The 21,688-nt window shown below is 40.3% G+C and overlaps 2 protein-coding genes across 5 annotated transcripts in view; one reads left to right on the top strand and one right to left on the bottom strand.

Moving 5' to 3' along the window:
• Window positions 1–14,795, top strand: part of Nadk2 (NAD kinase 2, mitochondrial) — a 42,841-nt gene extending 28,046 nt beyond the window's left edge. Inside the window, exons 7-14 of one of the 4 annotated variants that reach the window (XM_076551801.1) lie at window positions 480–569; window positions 1,397–1,475; window positions 4,495–4,560; window positions 5,974–6,069; window positions 9,012–9,067; window positions 9,198–9,251; window positions 11,318–11,441; window positions 12,826–14,795. In XM_076551801.1, coding sequence (XP_076407916.1) covers window positions 480–569; window positions 1,397–1,475; window positions 4,495–4,560; window positions 5,974–6,069; window positions 9,012–9,067; window positions 9,198–9,251; window positions 11,318–11,441; window positions 12,826–12,964 — 704 coding nt within the window. In that variant the 3' untranslated portion in view covers window positions 12,965–14,795. The remainder of the gene's footprint in view (window positions 1–479; window positions 570–1,396; window positions 1,476–4,494; window positions 4,561–5,973; window positions 6,070–9,011; window positions 9,068–9,197; window positions 9,252–11,317; window positions 11,442–12,825) is intronic. The other 3 variants (XM_076551799.1, XM_042261449.2, XM_076551800.1) reach the window with 3 other exon arrangements.
• A 2,404-nt stretch (window positions 14,796–17,199) lies between these two features.
• Window positions 17,200–21,688, bottom strand: part of Skp2 (S-phase kinase associated protein 2) — a 28,574-nt gene continuing 24,085 nt past the window's right edge. Inside the window, exon 10 of the mRNA XM_006994709.4 lies at window positions 17,200–19,034. Coding sequence (XP_006994771.1) covers window positions 18,821–19,034 — 214 coding nt within the window. The 3' untranslated portion in view covers window positions 17,200–18,820. The remainder of the gene's footprint in view (window positions 19,035–21,688) is intronic.

The following is a 21,688-nucleotide window of genomic DNA, read 5'->3' as shown; positions in this document are numbered from 1 at the left end:
ATGGCCTCATTTTCATTAATGGTTGTTACATGCGTGTATATATATGCGTATATACACATGTGCATTTCTAAATATAACTGTGTAATGTTAACGTGTGTTTTCAGGGCAAACCATTTGGTATTAGCTAACCAATTGCTGTTCTCTTCCCTGGCGAAGACTTACTTCTTTGCTCTCAGTGTTCCTTAGTTTCCTATTGTGGTGATATTGTGTCCTCCAGTATATTGTGCACCCTCATAAACTTATCTGGGGTCACAGAACAGAACAGCCACTAGAGAGACATAGAGGCCAGAAAATGGTGGCACACACATCTTTAATCCTAGCATTCCTAAGGGAGATCCATTCGGATCTCTGAGTTCAAGGCCACACTGGGAACAGCCAGGCATGGTGACACACGCCTTTAATTCCAGGAAGAGATGGGAACATAAGCAGAAAGGTATATAAGGCGTGAGAACCAAGAACTAAGTTTGTTAAGCTTTTAGCTTTTAGCAGCAGTTCAGCTGAGTTCCTTTCGGATGAGGACACAGAGGCTTCCAGTTTGAGGAAACAAGATCAGCTGAGGAACTGGCGAGGTGAGGTTGGATGTGGTTTGTTCTTTTTCTTTGATCTTTCAGCGTTCACCCCATATCTGCTCCAGAGGTTTTTTTTTTTTTTTTTTTTTTTTTTTTTTTTTTATTAACAAGACCCTTTAAGATTCGTGCTACAGCCTATAGTTCTTCGTGTAGGGTTGAGGCTTCGAGGGCTTTCCTCGTCCACACTGGAATGTCTGTTGTCATTGTCCCTATGTGGCTCACGTTGGCACAGTCGTGTTAGTGAGACTTTGTAGGTGCAGCTCTGACATTGCTAGATCCTTCTGGGTTGGTTCCAGTATGAACCATGCAAGGAACTTGTGCCCTAAATCCAGAGTGGTGCTTTTATATGAGTGTGGTCAGCTCCTCCTCTAGTTCTTTCCAGGTAAATTCGGTTAATATTGTAACACTTAAAACATGACTTCAAGCCGGGCGGTGGTGGCGCACGCCTTTAATCCCAGCACTCGGGAGGCAGAGGCAGGCGGATCTCTGTGAGTTCGAGGCCAGCCTGGGCTACCAAGTGAGTTCCAGGAAAGGCGCAAAGCTACACAGAGAAACCCTGTCTCGAAAAACCAAAAAAAAAAAAAACAAAAAAACAAAAAAAACATGACTTCAAGGGTTACAGCTAGAGAGACAGAGCTTTGACTTGTTGGTAGAGATTAGGTGACTTCAGGCTTTAGCTTATGAACAGTTTAAGATGCTTCTGTGTTCGTTATATCCAATCCAAAAGAATCCAATGCTTTTCAAACTCTGGAGTTTTAGGAGCTGTTTATTTTAATAGTTCTGAAATTCAAGGAACTCTCTCTCTGATCTCTCATCTTCTCCTGCAGGCTCCGAGGCTTCGGGACCTCAGCTTTTGCCAGTGAGAGCACTCAATGAAGTCTTCATTGGGGAGAGTCTGTCATCCAGGTACCTTGACGATTGTGATTGGGAATGCGGAATTCAGCGTTTCAGTACTTCTTTTGATAGTTTCATACAGTTTTGATAATTTCTACAACCTGGCTTATAGCAGTAGTAATTAATAGTATATATTATAATACTATATAGTAGTATATAAGAGAAATTATTATTTAATAAAATTATTTTCAAAGCTGTCACATATGCTGGTACTAAGGAAGTAGACTATTCTATGAGGAAAAACTTTGTGAACCTCCACATTCAGCAGCTCCTCAGAGTCCTTACTGCACTTCCGCTGGTCCTAAAGGCTCAGGAGACTGAGGTACTCGGCATACATTTGCAGGTGGTAACATTTTTTAAGTAGTCTGTATTACAATTTCTCTTCTAAAACTGAGTGTAGTAGCGCATTCCTGTACTCCAGCTGCTTGGGAGGCCTCTGACAGTTCAAAACTCAGGAGCTTGAGGCCCTGGCTTAGGCTGCATCGTGAAACCCTATCCCTCCTCTTGACTCTCTCCCACCTTTTATCTACCCTTCCCTCTCCCTCCCCCCTCACAACATAGTAAAAACCTCTCTCACACACACAACACACGTATACATATCCTCTCTCACACACACACACACACTCATATACATATGTCTCACACATATACACATTCTTACATACACATTCTTACAAACATCTCTCTCACATTCTCACACACATACACGTTCTCACACACTCTCACATATACATTTCTCTCCCCTTCTGCCTCATACTCATAAACATACATACACAAGTGGAGGAAAATGTCTCCAATTATTAGTGCTTTTAAAGCTGATTTGTTTATTTGCTTCTTTTTGTGCAGGATCTAGTTATGAATCACACACTGCATTTTGCTGTTGTGGCTTTCCGCTTATCAAATTAATAATAACTCCTTCGTCTCCCCTCAGTTTTGGCATTTGGGGTACTAATACTTTGGACCAGTCTGAGCGGGTTGGTTGCAGGACACCCCTTATTTTACGTCTGCACCTTGTTTGCTGTGTAAGCTTCAGATAAGGTGGTTTTGATCGTGCTACATAGTTGTTGTTCAGTGTTTAATGTAACCCAAACGCAAATGTGTCGACAGTTCAAGGTTAATGTCTTTATTAAGGGCTGGAAATGCATCTCAATGGCAGAGTGCTTTCCCAGCATGTGGGAATCTCTAGGTTTAACTCCCAGTAGTGCGTGCGCGCGCGCGCGCGCACACACACACACACACACACACATACACACACACACACACACACACACACATCACCATTGTTAGCAAAAATTAATTCAATGTAAACATATAGAATATACTTTATTACTGATGAATGTGTTTTCTGATACCTAACTATAACAGCTTTGAAGTACCAACGTTTTCTTCCAGCCTTGAAAGCACGTGGTTCCTTGCTATGAAATGAGCACCAGGGAATGGTCAGCTTCACTGTGGTCCATTGTGCATGTTTCCCCCAGTTTGAGATTGTATAAATTAGGTGCAGAAACGGGAGGCGAGTTCAGGTCCTGCCTTTCTGCTATCACAACCACGTGACCCTTTGAGAGCTGTATCGTTGAATCCCTAGTTGTAATGTATGGACCACTGCTGATTCTCTTTATTGCAAGTTACATCCTTTCATAAGGATATATGATGACAGGTTCGTCATAACTCTCTTGTCATAAAAGTGACATCCACCTTCCAGCTAATACTGAATAAATAGCTTTATTATATCATGAGTACAGTTTACATTAAAATAGTGACTAATGAGGCAGAATTATTTGAACAATTCTTTTGAATTACTGTATTTTGTTGTGTATAATATTTAATAAAAATGTATTATGTGCCTATTACATACCATGTGTAAGTCACTAGGGATACAAAGATATGCATGAAAAAGGTGAGGTTGGTAAAAATGTAAGTTTTTAAAATTTTAGAATATTCTTTCAAGAAATAAAATACAGGAATTTATAACTTACGTGTAAAATGTATTTATTTTAACATAGCAAGACATATGAGATATGTGTCCAGAAAGTTTTATCTCATGCTGAGTGTCAAATTTCACACAATGTAGATAGAGATGATAATAGGTTTTGATGTGTAGAAGAGGAGGAGAGGATGGGAAAGGCACCATAGAGTGTGCGTTAAGTCGGAAAGAGCTGTGCGTCTGTGTTTACTGTGGGAAGCCATTTGCGCTTTACCTCACTCTGTTTACGGGGAAGGCGTGGCTCGCCAAAGCAAGCTGCTCCCTTGGTGGCTGCATACTCTGAAATTCACTAAACTAAAGGTGAATATTAGGACTGTTGTCTTTTATAAAGAACAGTAAGGACAGACGTCATATCACGCAAAACTCATATTAGGAGCTTGTTTAAGTTGAAGGAATTAGAACGAGAAATAAATTACTAGAGTGTTAGTGTTTGCAAGTATGTTACTGAAGAGATCATGTAGAAGAGGATTTGGGAAATTGGGACCAGAGGGCAGACCGGGAGTCAGTGAAGTCTCACAGGGTGATGTCTGCTGCTTTTTTTGTTCTTGGATGTCTCTCCTTAGATGTTTAGTGAGATAAGGGAACAGCGGTTCCGTTTGAGGCTGTTGAACATGGTGTTACTGTTCTGGAGGCTTTAGGGCTAATTTTTAAAGACTCTGTGACGGGGCCCGTAGGCAAAAAGAGCATGAACACATTAAATGTCTGCTCTCTGCTGTCCATCAAGCTGTGTATATCGTATGGTTACTTCCTGCTCTCATAGCAGCCCCATGCGGAAGGAAGCTGTGGTTATCTGCAAGAGCAGCGAGGTCCAGAAGGGTCAGATAGTTGCGTAGGTCATGTAATTATTTAGAAGCAAAACTGTCCTTTGAGCCCATTATTCCTGGTCCCAGACTTGGGTTGAGGCTTTTACTGTGCTCTGGAACCTTACATGCTTTGCTTGGAAAATATGAAGCGCAGCAGTGTTTTTCCTGCCTCACTTTCAATGTTCTTAGATTGAAGAACATTTTAAAAGCCCGTGTTTTTTCTTTTCTGTCTGTTCTGACCTAGAATGCCTTATTGTTGGGCTGTAGCAGTGGACAATTTAAGAAGAAGTATACCCAATCTAAAGGGACTGTGAGTTTTATTGCTGCCTTAAAAATAATCTCCCCCAAACAAAAATCCTGTGAATTAACTAATCCCAATAAACCTGCATGTAGATTGACACTAAATTTGCTCATCATTTGGGCTCAGCATCTCTCACCTGGCTGTAATTGTCCCCCACTCTCTCTGATCCTCTCCATCTCCTTTCGGCTTTGTCCTAGCACCGTAGATCTGGGGACCTTGCTGACTTGTCTGTACATAATAGGCTTCTAATGTGCTTTTTCGAGGAAGGAATAACTGACCCATGCACTAGACTAAAGGTGAATATTAGGACTGTTGTCTTTATAAAGAACAGTAAGGACAGACGTTATATCACGCAAAACTCATATTAGGAGCTTGTTTAAGTTGAAGGAATTAGAACGAGAAATAAATTACTATAGTGTTAGTGTTTGCAAGTATGTTTAATAACTTTTTTTTATTTAATAACTTATTCTGAAAACCCGTGTTTTATTAAGACTTTAACTTCTTGGCCGGGCGTTGGTGGCGCACGCCTTTAATCCCAGCACTCGGGAGGCAGAGGCAGGCGGATCTCTGTGAGTTCGAGGCCAGCCTGGACTACCAAGTGAGTCCCAGGAAAGGCGCAAAGCTACACAGAGAAACCCTGTCTCGGAAAAAAAAAAAAAAAAGACTTTAACTTCTTAATTTGCTGAAGGAAGAGTCTACTGTTTGCGAGTGACACCATTATTTTAAGGTAGAATTTACACAGTAGGCTTTTACAGACTTCAGAAGTTCTTCCTGTCATCCACTCAGTGTTTAAAGACTACTCTCGTGTGCTGGTGTCCAAAAACTCCTTTCGTGTTTGTGGAAAATTCTAAAACATACTAACTGCTCAAGAAATAATACCTTGATATTCTTGGTTTTGTCTGTTGATACAGAATTGATGGAAGGTTTTCTTTACGCTTTTGTCTGTTGGCCTGCTACCATTTAAAATGGTATACTAGCATATAGCTGAAATAAGACTTTAGCAGCAACTCCGGTTATTACAGAGAGTTAGGTGTAGATGGTGTTATGTCAGGAACCAGGGGCCAAGAATGACACCCACCTGGAGAGGAAATTGTTTGAATTCTGAGAGCAAGCACCGTGTGTGCCGGGTTCCATAAGAGCAGAGTTAGTACTGTTAGGAAATGTGCGAGCCCGCGTCTGAAACACTCCTGTATTGATAGGGAGGAGGTGACTAGCAGATAGGCATGCAGATAAGTGAATGTTTTTTCCTTCTAATTTTTTCACTTAATCAATATTGGAATTAGCATGGTGATGTGTCTGCTAAGTCAGATATGTCTTGGTCAAGCTGATTTACTTAGATTTTAGGAATTTTGAAGACCAGTATTTTTTTACTGGGACCCTAACACAGCTCAGCAAACACAGTTTTCTATTTTCAATTCATAGGGCTTCCTACTATGAAATTTCAGTTGATGATGGCCCCTGGGAAAAGCAGAAGAGTTCAGGGCTCAATCTCTGTACTGGAACGGGATCAAAGGCCTGGTGAGTAAGGTGGGAGGCGGCCTGTCAGGGTGTGTGAACTGTTTGAGGTTACAAAATGGATTTTCTTTTCAGTTTTCTTTTCCTTCTGTGTTCCATGCACTGTTTACCTCTGTCACTGTTTACCCAGACTCCATTGCTGGAGGAAAAGCACTGCTTCCGACAATCTCACTTTTTCCTTCCTCCTCTCCTCCTTTACCCTCTCCTCCACACAGACTGGTCTCAAAATCCTTTGCTTTGCACTTCCCAACTCTTTGGCCACTTTGTCAGCTTCTCCTGCTGCTGCTTTGGTCTGGGCCCCATCTTTTTAGGTAGAGATTCTTGGCGCCTGACCTCCTTTGCTCCTGGTTGTCATCTGAACACTACCAACAGTGATCATTGTGAGTGCAGAGTGGTACTTGTAAATACCCGTAGAGAACGTCCATTTTCTGCTCGAACGCTTGGCCCGGCACTGTGTACACAGTGCTTCGTCCGACGCCATCACCCTGCAAATGTGGCCATGGCCGCCTTGCTCTCTTTATCCCCGAGAGCCCTCTGGAGACGCAGACTGCTTGTCATTCCCAGCACACACCTTGCTCTCCTTTAGCCTTTTGTTCCTGGTCATGCTGCTGGTTCCTGCTTGGAATTTCTGAATCGCCTCCACTTCCCATCCAGTCCTCAGACGCCGTTCTCTGAAGGCAGCGTCATTCACCTCAGTCTTTCAAAAGCACAATGAATGGGTCCCCTTTGTCCGTCCCCAGCGCCTCTCCTGGTGCTCTCTCTCATAGCACCCGTGTGTGACGAGTCCAACAGGCCCATGGTACCCGGCTAGTCTGGGTATTTTGAGGGGTTTGATGGGAATAGTGTTTTTGTTTTCCTCCTGTTCGATGTTTGTGTGTAGCAGGGTATAGTGCCTAGTACATGTTTATTCAGGTCTTTCTTAAGTAAATGAATGCATGCTCTCAAAACCAGCACAGTGTTTGTGAAGCTGTGATTTGATCTGTATGTGGTGGCATGCCTAAAATCCAGCCCTTGAGAGGCTGAGACAAGAGGGTGGTAGTAGGTAGTTTGAAGCACTTGGAGGCTCCATACTGAGACTCAGCCTCACAAAAACATTTAAAGTCTCCCTCATCAAATGTCACTTTTAAGTTGGGCTTGTGAATGTAGAGTTTGTTTGCTACTTTTTCAGCATGGCTTTTAAAACTTTCAATTACAGAACATTTTAATTTATGTGAACAGAGACAAAGAGAGTCTAGTGTTACACATCCTCATGAACTCAATTCAGTGGTGAATCCATGTCCCATACTGTTTTCTGTATACATTGACCTTAACTATCTCTTCCATACTATTCTGAAGTAGATTTCAGAAATCATTTCATTTCCTTCATGAGTAGGACTAGTACATTTAAAAAAAATATTAGTCCCAGCTAAATAAAATTTTTAGAAAAAAGAATATTTTAAAAGATAGCTTAACATCTCATTGTTTTGAGGAATAGCAAGAGGACCATTTCTAAAGTGGATTTTCTCATCATTTTAAAAATTAATCATTTGGGGCTGGCAGCTTGGCTCAGTGGATAAAGGCACTTGCCACCAAGCACACCACACCCCAAGTTTGGTCCCCAGGACTTCCATGGTAGAAGGAGATAACTCACCAAAGTTGTTCTGTGACTTCCATGTGGGTGGCAATATGTGTGTACTTCCTGTCCCCCATCCCACTTCCTTCCCCCAACCCAATCAATAATTGTAAGAAAATATATCCTTTGATAGGCTACAAAATTAGTTTTAACCATCTTACGAGATGGTTAAATTGGGGGCACAACAGTGAACAGCTTTTGGTGATCACGGAAACCTCTTTTCTCCTGAAAAGGGTGAGCATATCTGTTGAAAACAAAAGAGAGAATTAGGAATTGTTCCTCGGAGTTTTTCCCATTTCTTCCACAACATGCTCTGTAAGAATGTGCATGGTGTCATAATTGGGGTACAGGCTGGGGAGTTAGAGCTTGATAAACCAGTTAGTAGCCTTGCCATGTGACGGGAAAGATTAGGATACTATTTCTTGATCTTGTCTTACTGTTTTTGATAGAGAAAAAAAGTTTATCTGACCTCAGTTTTTGTTTTGAGTATGAAATGTGTGGAAATGTGTGACTCATTAGCAGCTATAACAGGAAAACCAACCCCAATCTTGGTGGCTTAATTAAAAAGCTTATTTCTTGTGCTCATAAAGTCCAGTGTGGGCATTCCCAATGGACAGGTGGCTCTCCTTTAGTGGCAGAGGGGTGGGGATGGTAGGGCAGCTCCTGCCATTCTGTGCCTCTGCTATCTTCTGACGTGGTGACTGAGGTCACTGCACTGAGCTGTAGAGAAGGAAGACCGTGGACTGTCCCCATGCTGGTCAGCAGGCATGGGGGTGTCATTCACTTGGATTTCCTTAGCCAGCACTTAGTAACATGGTTACATAGTGAGGGGGCTAAGAGGTGGAAATCTAGCCATGTGTATGGCAGGAAAGTGTTTGAAGAAAGCTCGTTTTTGCATAACCGGACATCTCCCTACAGGAGATGGGATTGTAGTGCTCGGCACGTCAGTTGTCCTTGTCAGTCCTGGTTAATGTGATACATGCTTGTGCCCCATGTATTGGCAGCAGTTAGCTTCTTAAGATAGCTTCCAGTCTGCATTATATGTGGAAATGTGGAGATAAAGGACTACTTATCAATATTAGGATTCTTTGTAGCATTGAGTAATTTCAAATCTTTGAGTGTTTAATTGCTTTCCAGTTGCAAGTCTGTATATCAATCCAGGTATAAGGATACTCTCCCCTCATACTCATGCCAGTAAATGTTTTTTCAAACCACTAATTTGTAGTTATCTTAATTTTAAGAAGTCTTTATATGTTAAATACATCATACATTTTCCATTTTTTATTGTGCTTTTAGGACAGAAACAAGAATTATGTGCTTGCTTTTTTTTTAGGTCATTCAATATCAACAGGGTCGCAGCTCAGGCTGTTGAAGATGTTTTAAATATTGGTGAGTACTAAAAACAGCTACTCTGCATTATAGAATTATTGTGTACTATGTAATGTACATGCCACGTGTTGGCCTTTGTATGAAGTACAATAGTAACTGACGCTGTTTCCGCCTTTCCTCTTGTCAATAGCAAGACGACAAGGAAATCTGACTGTTCCATTGAACAAAGACTTGGTAGAAAAAGGTTAGTACCGTATGGCCAGCTTTGAGCAAGAACAGTATTATGTGCATCCACTTAATTAGGTGTTACAACACTGTCTCATTAAATGTAGCTTTAAAAAAAAGGTAACTCGAAGGACTTCCAAGAAAAGTTTTTTAAATTACACTTTTATTTATTTTGTGTGAATGTGTGCACGATGCTTGGGGAGGTCAGAGCACAATTTACAGGAGTTGGTTCTTTTCACCAAGTGCATTCTAGGGATTCGAACTCAAGTCAGTAGGATTGATGGCAGGCGCCTTTACCTGTGAACTGTCTTGCCTGTCCTAAAGCTGGAGTTTTATACTGTCACTTGTGTTCCCCATGAAATACAGCCATATATCAAGATACTACAATTGTAAATACAGCCTGGGTGATAGATTTGTGTGCTGTAAGTAAGGAAATGCATATCTAAATTCATGCTGTCCCAGTAGACTTTTCCGTAGTCATGGTCCTGCTTTTCATGGTGTTAGCACTGTCAAATGGATTCTTCTCGTTTTCATTTTGAGACTTAAAAGATTTTAATCATGGCTTGGCAGTTAGCATTAGCACTAAATTGGTATCAAGGGAAGGTAAACCGGCACCCGCAATTTCTAGGTACAGAATTTAGTGTAGACATCATGAGATCTAAGTAAAGATACATGGTGTTGGATGTTGTTAGAGCCCTGGGTTGATAACTCCTCAGTGTATACATGAGTCAAAGAATCACCTGGTTTGTGCCTTATGTACAAATATGAACTAACGTTATATCGAATGCAAACCTAAACACAGTAAACATAATACAGCTGAAATTTGTATAATTCCTATCGAAGTTGCACGCAGAATACCAGGGCAGACATTAGGAAATGTGTAAAGGCTTTACTGAGTGAACACTTCTTTGAAGATTGAGCTATATACAGAAAGTTCATTGGACATCACTGTCACAGACATGCCTAGAACCACTCCTCAAGTTTCTTTCTTAGCTAGCACATTTTCTATTTTACTTTTTGTGATAAGTTAGATTTTTTTTCTTTTCTTACAGAACCAAATACAGTTTTTCAGCCGTAATAAGGATTTTAAAAAGTGGTACTTTTAGTGGTGCCCAGACTCGTGGTGTTATGCAGTAACTCCTGGGGCCCTGACGTGGCAGCGGGCTGTAGCGCCCAGTCGGACCCAAGGGTAGAAGGTTAACAGCACATAGCCCCTCTGGTGTCCTGTGCTGCGGTGATGTTCGGTAGGCTATGGTCACTAAACACGTTTTCAACTTGAAATATATTCAAATTGTGATGGGTTTATTGAGATATAACATTGCAAGTTAAGGAACATACACACGCATATAAAATTCTAACCATAGTTGCACAAACAAGGTGCATTATTCAACAGTCTGTTTTTTTGGTGTGGTACTCAGCTGAACTTGCACTTCTAACTTCTTGTATAGTTGTCCTCTTTTTTTTTTTTTCTTTGAAGAGATAACAATCTGGGTGCACAGGCTGGCCTCAAATTTCTCCTGGGCTTAAGCCACCCCCCTGCCTCCCGAGTAGCTGGAACTGCAGACATAGGCTGCCATGCCTGCTTGTACAGTTGTCTTCGGCTAACTTCGGTTTTGCTGGCCAAGCCTCAGGTGCTTCTTTGTTAGAGAGAAAATGGGTCCTAAAAGTTTCTTCAAATATCTTAAGATGTGCAGCCTCACTGGAGAAAGATTAACCGCCTTTCATTGGTTGAGACTGCATTTTCCTCTTCCTGTTGATTCTGATGGGATACTTGTGGGGACTTGACAACTCATGTTTCAGTCCTGAGTTCGTGCTGCTGCTTCATTCCTAGCTTTGTGTTTGTCTTTTTTCTCCCCAGTTGGACCTCTTCTCTGCTGTGAGTGATGAGTGCTTTTGCGGGTTAATAATTGAACCTAATAGTTCTTGGTTTCTAAGGCTTTTGATGGTAGAGTATGGAATACGAGTTCCCAAGCGATATGCTCTGAAGTAGCCTTTGAACACAGGCTTTAAATTGAAGCAGTGCGTTTGTCTTGTGCTCCTCAGACGTGACCATCCTTTATTAAATGTGCTGTGTTTCCCTTACAGTAACGAATGAATATAATGAATCATTGCTCTACAGTCCTGAAGAACCAAAAATACTTTTCAGTATTCGAGAGCCAATAGCAAACAGAGTTTTCTCAAGCAGCCGTCAGCGATGTTTCTCCTCAAAGTAAGCATCCTAAGTCACCTCGTTCATCCCAAAGAAACATGAATAAAGGAAAAACAAAACAAAAAACCCCACAGAAACAAAATAAATCCTCCTCTTCTTTTAGAGACACTGAGACCAATGTACTTTTTCTCCCCCAAGGAATGCCACTTAGAAGGAAGCATCTTAGCCTTTGTTTTATTCAGTTGACATTTAATTTCTGTTTACAAATCGAAACTCATTTGTGTGTGTTTCTTATATTTGAATGTTAACTAATGAGAAGGCTTCATGACATAGGGGATTGGAAAAGCTACTATAAACATACCATGAAATGCACTTCTGCCACAAAAGGTTGGTAAGTTGTTTATTGACACCAGCATTAAGAACTTCAAAGAATATTCCACTAAGGAAACAAAACAGCGGGGTACAGAGAACGATATTTGCAAAGGATAGCTGGTCTATCTCGAGGTATTTGAGAATGTGTCTGAAATCACTGCTCCAGTAGCCATCTAGGCCACTGCCGCAAATGGAATTCTGAATATTAATTCATGGGGTCATAATTGAAATGCAAATGCATTGGAAAGTGTATTAAGTTACTTGAGGGTGTGCGTACAGTAAAGGTATAGTGTGCATGAAATGTGAATTTTGTTTAGACTTGGGTTTCATCCCCAGTTACCTCATATATATATACATATATGTAAATATTAAAACTTTGAAAAATCTTATTTAAAAGATTTGTTTTCTAAGCATTTTCATTAAGTGATAAAAGTCTAAATATAAAATTTCTAGCAAATCAGTAGAAGGCAGCCAGTGCATTTAACAAATAAAAAGCCAAAAATGTTTGGTCTTTCCCAAAGGCATATTTAATAAACATCTAAAAAGAAATGCTTGACCTTATTCATTTGGGGAATGAGAACACCCCAAACTAGCATGGCTGAAATGAAGTTCAAGAATGGACAGTTCACTGCAGTGATAAGACAGTAGACAGAAAGTATACTTGAGACGGAGCGGGCAGACATAGTATCTGGGAGAAGGTAATTGATGTTGTGTTCATGAACTGTACATTAGTGAGTTATCTCTTCTCTGATTACATAATCTGTAAGTAAAATTTTACATGAGAATGCACTCTTGCTCAGTACTTAAAATCCTTGTAATGGAAATAACTCGGAAGTTACATGAAAGTGACCTGGCAACTACACTGAGTCTGTTTTTTTTTTTTTTTCTTGAATTTTAAACTTGAGATGTTGATAATGCACCCATACTGTTTACAGTCACTGCTTCTCAAATCAGAGAGCAACTAAATTCTTAAAATCAAGGCCAAATAAGCTGTTGGTTGTGTCAACAAAAGTCAGAGTTTACTTAGTGTTAAGTCCACTTGATAGTTAATGAGACATCTCTTTCCGCTTAGAGTTTGTGTCCGTTCTCGATGTTGGGATGCCTGCATGGTTGTGGATGGAGGAACTTCTTTTGAGTTTAACGATGGAGCCATTGCTTCGATGATGATCAATAAAGAAGATGAACTTCGAACTGTGATTCTAGAACAGTGAAGGATTTCCTCAGAAGACAGATTTGATTACTAGGAACATATATTTTTTTTCTGATACAGATGACCAGCCATAAACCTCCCTTATTTTGGTTTGTACCAAGACTGGAGTCAAAGGTGGAGGAGACTAAAGTGGGATCCATGTGCTGTTCTGTTCCATTTTGATAGTCAAAAACTGTTCACCATGTGAGAAATGATGGACTAAGTGGATTAGAATTATGTTGGTGAAGCTTCTATATTACTTACAGTTGGTAACCAAGAGTATTGATATTCTTTAGAGAGGCAGGTTAAATAAAAGGTTAAGTATTTAGGATTTCAAATTTAACTGTACAAGCATTTTGGTTTGGTTTGGCTTTTTCTTCCTAACTTTGTGGAATTGGCTGTGTGTCATTTGATTAGTGCATTATTTTTATAGTACCTAAAAGTAAAGATTTTTAAAAATTTTGATGATGGAGAATTTTGATAAATCATGATGTTGACCTAACTGTAGTTGGTAAATGTGTTTTTGTAAATGTTAAGTATTTTCTAATTCTAGGAAATAATGATGAAATCACTATCGATTGAAAAAATTGAATCATTTTGAAAATTATTTGTAGATGAATTCTGACTTCTTGAGGTTAATGTTGCCAATGCCAGATAAAATACAGCTGTTGGGACAAATCATAATGTCCTTGTAAATGTATTAATTTTTCCATAGCAATTGTTGGTCAGACTTTTTTTCTTTTGAAAAATAAAGAGTCCAGTAGTCCCTTTCCTGTTTTTGAATCTCTAGTATGAACTCAAGGATTAGAAGGAGTTTGGTGAACTGTTCAAACCTTCCTTTAGTTTTGGAGAGTTGGACTCTTTAGTAAACACATGAGATGTAGTTCAGAATTGCCTGACTTTAATGTTGTGGTTTTCATTCACGTATTCTGAATTTTAAACGGTAGCTTTGGAGGATAGAACCTCAGAGCTCTCCACTCCCCATATGAAAACCACTGTTGTCATTTAATCCTTTATCCCCTTAGAAGAAACTAGTTTCCACAAGAAGCTGCCATTGCTAAATGAAGTGGTGTTCTCACGCCATTTATTCAGAGTTGTAGACTGGTCACTTGTTGGTAAAATTGGCTTTTCATTGACAGTATTTATTGAAGATTCATTCTGTGCCATCTATCACCACATGTCATATAGTGAAGTGTTGGAAAGACACTGGAGTAGACTGTTAATGGAACTGGGGCCTAGTGAGCTCAAGCTGAAAGCTAGGATGCATGATCAGATCAGATGCTCTTAGCTTGCCAAACTCAACATGTTGCTCTTAACTAAAAACATTAATGTCAGTGTGCAAGGCAATCTAGGTCTGTCTAGGTTTTGTTGATTATCCAGAATGTGTTCCCTAAGAGTATCTGCAGGAGGAAATATGTTAGTGTTTTTGCTGAGCCAAGTCTAATTTCTAGTATAATTAAAAAAAAAGATATATTTAAGATACCACTTTATATGGAAGTTAAATTCCATACTATAGAAATTCCCCTAAAAGGTTTTAAAGTACCTTGTTAGGAAAAAAATGCCACTCCTGTCCTTACTGTATCCAGGAAATCTGGTTGTCCATGATTTACCACAGATCTATTAATATATCCCATTAACTGGCAACTAGCTGTGTGGAACTGTTCATAAGCAACACTTGGAAAGATACTAAAATTACTGACTGCTCCATTTGCAATCTCATTTCCACTCTGTGGCAGGAGGGGATTTATATGTAATAGATGAATGGCAAAGGATGTTGGAGTGTCAAATGTCTTTTTGAATGGGTTAATCTTTAATGACCACTGTATACAAATAAAATTAAACCATTGTCCGTTCTTTTTTACTTTGTTTCTTATTTCCTAAATTCTTAGATCACTATATAAGAATCAAATTTCCCCCGAATACCGCGTTTCAAGTCTATCCCTACACCCATATCCTCTGTGCACTGTGCACTTGGCTCATTGGCATTACTTGGCAGAATGATAATGTTTATTCAGAGGGCAAAAGGCTTAATTCAAAAATGTATTTTTCATATAATTTAGTTTAATATTTTTGATGTTCTATAATATTGATATTCTTGAATGGATAGCTTTCACATACAAAATCATTTTTATGTAAGTAAAATAACACAAGTAAGTATAAAGTAGTCACTTGGGCTGAAAGTGTCAAGTAAAACGTTAAGAAGACGGGCTGGGGAGATGGCTCAGTGCATAAGAACACTTGCTGCACAAATAGGAAGACCGGAGTTCAGATCCCCAGCCGCCCACACTGAGGATGGCAGCTGGGAGGCAGGTGTTGTGGCAGAGAAAGAATTGCTGGAGCTTGCAGGCTGCTGCTAGTCTAGGTCCAGGTTTGGTGAGACTGTTTCACAAGAGTAAGGTAAAGAATGATAGAACGGCCACCTGAAGTCCTCCTGTGGCACCCACACGTGTGCGTGTGCACAGATTTGCTCACACACAAACAGAATGATAAAAAAGTGTTTAAGGACACCACTGCTAAGCTATGAAACTAGTATAAATTTAGAATTTATAAATCACTAGGAGCTCTTTCTACTATGTACATGTATCTCTATCCATATGCTTAAGGATACTAAAAAGTTATCCCAGGGATAACTAATATGTGAAATAATAATGATGGGTGAGGGGTAAAAGTAAATACATTGCTGAACTGTAACCCCAGCCCTCTGGAGGTGCAGGTAAGATTGTGAATTGAAAGTTTTGCTTGGGCTATATAGTAAGACCTTGTCTCAAATAATGAACCCTCTGAAATAATATTTCAGTTATGTTTTCAAATGCTTTATACTTATGAGGTATTAGAGGGCATAAGTCAGTGACAAGGCTGTTTTGTAATTAAGGAAAGCGTACTTCAAGGTATTCTAAAGAAAATCACTGATTAGATAAGGAGCTGAAGATAAGGCATGGGCTGTTCTTGAAGAGGACCCAAGTTTGGTTCCCAGCACCCATGTCAGGCAGTTCACGAGAGCCGGTAACTCCAGGTCCATGGTGTTTTCAGGCCCCCAAAGGCACCTGTAAACATGTGCACGTGTATGCGCGCGCGCGCACGCACATACACACACACACAAATACACACAGTAAAATTTAAAATCGTTCTCACTGAACATGGAGCCTGATGCCCAACGCCATTTCAGATCTCACCAGCGGCTCCTGTTGTGCAGACTTTTTGCTGTTTGTTCTGTCTCCACCTTACAAAGATGACCATGTGGCTGGGGCAGCTTAACTGAAGCAAGTTTTTAAAGGAGGATATCACTAGAACTCAGACTCTGGCATTCAGAACACATGATCTGTCTTCAGTAGATCAAGTTCCAGGGATGAAAGAAAACCTAATGCTTAACCTTTTAAAGAATCATTGAATGCAACAAGCGGACCATGTGAGGAGACTGATCAAAACAAACTGGGAATGGGGGCACAAGCCTGTAATCCCAGCATTTAGCAGGCAAAGACTGAGGAGGGTCATGAGTTCAAGGTCAGCTGGAGCTAAGGGCTGTCTTGAGGCTCGAATGAGATACATAATGAGCTTTTGAGTCCAAACCAAACAGTTGAAAACACAGGAAAATTGGTAGACAGCTCTTCAATCCTATCCCTTCATTCTGTGCTTATAGTTAATGCCGAATCTCTATCTTTTATATATACTGAAGTGTTTATAAAATTTAAAATTTATAAAATAGTCTTGAGTTCTGCTCCAAAATTATCTTCACATGAGGGAATAGTTGAGATCACACTAGTGAGGCCGGCCAGGAGTTAGACTGTTGAAACTGGATGATGAGGCTATATGTATATACTTTACACTGTCCATCATTTAAAAACAAAAATTAGAACCATAATGGTACTTTGATTAAAAAAAAAAAAAAAATCCGCAAACCTGGGTGATTTAGAACCACCAGCCTGGCATTCAAATAGAAAAGGTTCAACCCGGTATAAGTTATTCACACTGTCTTTAAACCATGGAAATAGACAGTGTAAGCTGATCCAGTCTGTACTTAGTGTTATGTGTCATCAGCCACATCAAATATTTTATGTCATTATTCTTGAGCACATTAACGTTAACAAGCCTGTATTTAACACTTTTCAGAATGCATTATGAACGCGTTTTGACAAGCACATAAAGCAGATAGGCAGATGGGGGTTGAGGCTGAAATCTTATTTTATCTGACCCAAATGGCAACCCAAAATGGATGCGTTCTAAATTTAAAGATCGCAGAAAAAAGGGATACAATTTCGCTCAAGTTCTCGTTTTTATAAAAATGTATTTTATTTTAAAATGAGTCTATAAAAGTAGAAATCACATACAAAAATACAGATTACTGCGACATGTTGGCAAAATAGCTCCCAGCTGGATTTGAGTAAGGAAGAACAGGAACTGTATGTCTGGGGCAGCTGGAGGCCAGAGTCCAGCCAGAGCCCACCGTCAGCCCATCACTAATCTGTAAACAAGAGTTTCAAGTCGTAGTTAGCACTTTAACTACTCGGGAACTGTAGCATGATCATTCCGGTGTTACACTTTTTAAACTGCTCTTTAGGTCTGAGCAGCTAGATAAAGGCACTTCATATTGTTGTAACAGTAAATTTTTTTGATGAAAGTTAATAGAAATGTATTGTGGCTCTGTCGTAGTCAAAAGAGGTAACTGCATTGATTTTTTTTCATTTTCTAAGAAACACAATTTGATCTTTTTGCTTCTATCAGATGTTAAAAAATGCATCTGTTATCAAAAGGTTTAATGCCCAGTGAGTCTTAAAAACTTAGGTGAAGTGCACGTGGTGCCGGCCGCTCGAAAGCTGCCCACGCACCTGCTTCTCGTGCATTTCTGATGGAGAGGAACCAGCGGTTCTACCTAAGGAACTTTAGATCCAGTAACCTAATGGGCAGTTTCAAGCCATTGTTGTAAAAGACCACTTAAAAGAGTTTCAAGTCCTTGATTGCAGAGTAATATAAAAATAACTGCACCACTAAAGGAAGAAACAGCAAACAAGATCAGCTCAGAATTCTATCCGACTTTTCAAGAATGCTGATTAGAATAATACCATACTTCTAAAAACAAAGCAAGTAATTTTAAAAGCTAAACAACCCACATAACATACATTGATTATAAAGTTAAAAAAGCACAATTAGATTTCCTCACCTAATTTAGGATTCTGGGAACATAGCATATAGTACCTAAAAACATCAAAGACTACTTCATATTAATCTGACTTTGGGAAACGGCCCTTTGAGGCTTCAAATCCAATTCCATCCTTCAGGTTTGTGTCTCTGTTTCTCATTTAGAGTTCAAGGTACACTATGCAGGACTATGTTTCTATTAAACTAACTTCACACCTGCATCAAAGCTGAAATGTGTCAATTCCCAGAAGATTGCCTCAAACGCTACCAGCTCGTGAGTCTTTCCATTTAGCTCACCACAAATAGCTTATTGTTCTTCAATATCAAGTTTTATAAAATACTGAATAATTAAATAGATAAAAAGTTATGACAAACACCATGAAAACTGTTAGCCAGGGGTAACTTTAAAAATGTGATTCTAAATAGACTTAATCTGAAGGGCACTTGGAAGAGTTGGCTCAAATTTTGCTTTAAAAAGCTATTTTGAAATAACAGGTTCACATAAAATTTCCAAAGACCTGACACATGGCCTCTGAGGGCAGAGCACTGACGGAATTGTCTCTATATTCTTGAGAAAGCAACACTTCCTAGTTCTCCCTTGCAAATGGCTCCCTAACATACACGCATAATGAAGGCTAAGGTAAAACCAAGAGGGAAGGTAACCAAGGTCTCCAGCAACTGGATTTGCTGCCCGTGTTCCTCATTGCAGAGGAGGAGGAGGAGACACCACCCTGCAGCAAGCACTTCATACACAACTGGGCTTTTGCAGCGTCAGTCGGCACTTGATACCCCAAATCTCCGGGTTCTTTGTGCTGTCCATAGTTGGCCTCGCAATGGTGGTGAAATAGGCACAGTTAATCTGCAGATGAGGAAGGGCTTCTCTCAACAGCTGAAGGGTACCATCCGGCACGATTCCAAAGACCTGCAGCGTTTTTAGTGTGGGAATTTCTCCGAGTTCACTGGAAAAGGAAGAGAAGATGTCAGGATGTATGGCAATTATTAGACTAGTTATTATAACCCATTGCTTAAAAGGCAGCCTAAAAACATAATCTATAATAAATGATTTGAGGAAGTAACACAGGGAGATAAAAGCTGGGAAACAGCAGTCTAACCCATGTAGGTACAGGAAACAAGCCCGTGTGTCTTATTCCATGAGGCTCCTGTGGAACTATCAAGTTTATTACTATTTTTAATCGGACTGAATTTGCCTCCTTTCTCCATTCTTGATCTATACAGACCTCTGGAAGGGTTACTGTGATCTGAGCTAGTGAGCTAGTAAACGAGGAATGGTAAATGTTTCACTGTGGTGTCAACTGGAACCTCCCCAAGATCCATACAATGTAGGAATCTGGCCATGACCTTTATTTGAACTAGGCTCTCTCAACAGAAGATACCAGCAGCATTGATGGCTTCTTAGTAATGATGCAGCATTAACAACCTTACTGCAGCAGAACCCACCAGTGACTTCCTCAAGGTATTTTTCATGTGGGACTCTATAGGTCACAGATGAAAAAAATGGGGTACCAATTTACAGCAGAAAAGGACCTCTTCTCTCTATATTAATCTTACTGACAGGGCAGACCTTTTTGTATGTCTTTCATGTTAGGTGAGAGACAGTTGTGTTAACAGTGAGATCTGGGGTCACACAAAATTGACCCTGCTTATCCAAAGAAAACACTGTGTGGTTTTGGTACTGATTCTTAACATTGGTTTGTATGCCCAGCTTCATCTCTCCGACCTGTGTTTACTTTAGGTTGGGACACAGTGCAAAGTCTCAGGAAGGGGAACATTTATTTTGGAAATTCAGCAAAACCCCCTGGAGATCAGTGTGCACAGCAGTGACCTTATGTTGTCACAGTCAATACTTATTCAAAGCAAGTTTGTACTGTCACATGGCTGCCAATGTCTCAGACTTCCAGCACATTCCATGCAGCATCCAAGACATCCTTCTGAAGGCTCAATCTGCTCCAGAACTACTGATGCCTTCTGAATGGTTCTAGAAACCAGATGGTTTATTAGATCTAAGGACCATCTGTGCTGAACAGGCTCCATGTATCTCCCCATTACCCCTCTCAATGTATGAATGGTACAGGTAAACACCACAATATTTAGTGTGTGTTGTGGAATACAAAACAAACAGCAAATAAAAGCACTATCTAAAAATAAGTGTCTTTGTTTCTAAGGGGCAGTGCGATCAAGAGGTCATAAGAGATCAACATGAACGTCAAGAGGGACACATTGCATCTTGAACTTCTGGAATGCAGAAACAAATACAAGGCTGTGCACTTAGACCAGGCTATCCCCATCAACACCAAAGATGACAACAATCCTTAGAACAATGCCTATGTGTAGCATGAATCTTAAAGGTCTTATTGTTTCTTATTTACTAAGACTGTTTAGAATTTCGTCTACACCTATGTGAAATCAGCATCTGAGAACAGGGTCATACTTGGGAGAACTCAGGTCCTGGGCCATTCAGGCAGCCAAGCTGTGAGTCACCTGTAATGGATAATATCTAAAAGAAGAACTGGGTGGGCGTAAGAAAAAGCAGAGTGATGGCAGATGGCAGAGGAGGAAGCGTTTGTGCCGCAGCACGAGGAGAATGTTGGTGAGGAAGGCTATCACGTGGTGCTCGGCATCACACGTGAGAAAGGAGCTGTAGAAGATGGGACAAGACGCAACAACAAAGCCCTCCACCTCTTGTGTGTGCAGGCCACAAGGCAGAAAACCAAGTCACAAGCAGCTCTGACTTTACAGGGGAAGAGAAAAGGGAACCGTTTACAAGCCATCCTTTACTTTGTGTAAGATAATAAAAGAATGGCTTTTAAGGCTCTTTGTCCAAGTTTAATAAAAGGCATTCATCACACAAGAGGCTGAGGCGGGATCATAGGCCAGCCTGGGGATAAATACTGAGACTCGATCTCAACAACAATAAAAAAGAGGTTTTCTTCTTACCTCATCTATCCAATCCTGTTTCCCTTTAAATACAAAATGCCTTACCCAATGACCTTCCAACTCTCTTACTTTCCCACTTCTGAGATAAGGCATCAACTATTTTGCTACGTAGATGGCTGTTCTGTGGACAGTACCCTTGAGACACACTGCAATTTCTATTAAGAACTTCAAATGCATCAGTTGCCAGAATGACTAATCTTATGAAAAGGACACCAGTGAATTCATCTTAGAGCATCTGCAACACACACCACTAGTCTTTACATGATGCTCAAAGAAACATCCTGATGTTCAAGGACAACATCTCATTCCACGCTGCTGCTCTGATGGGAAACAAAAGCCCTGGATGGTCTTCTTCCTTTAAAGATCAGAGTTTGACAAGTAACTCTGCTGAGGCTCACGCTCTTCCCCGCCGATCCACGTGGGGACTACTGTGCAGGTAAACCATGATTCCACTGGATAAATGTGAGGGAATACAGCCTTCCCCTTGCCTCTGCTAGAGGAAAGCAAGCATTTAAGTACTGCTTAGCTTCTTTTCTCAGTGAAGGAACAAACCCAAGACTCACAGATTTGCTTGAGAAAAGAAACCAGAAAAGAATATTCTCCCTTCCTAGCGAGCTGCCCAGGCAGATGTGAAGCCCAGATGGCATGGATGAATGAC

The sequence above is a fragment of the Peromyscus maniculatus genome, chromosome 15 (genome assembly GCF_049852395.1).
Source record: "Peromyscus maniculatus bairdii isolate BWxNUB_F1_BW_parent chromosome 15, HU_Pman_BW_mat_3.1, whole genome shotgun sequence".
Classification (NCBI taxonomy): Eukaryota; Metazoa; Chordata; class Mammalia; order Rodentia; family Cricetidae; genus Peromyscus; species Peromyscus maniculatus.
The sequence above is the reverse complement of the archived record's forward strand: the minus strand, read 5'-3'. Positions and strand labels throughout refer to the sequence as shown.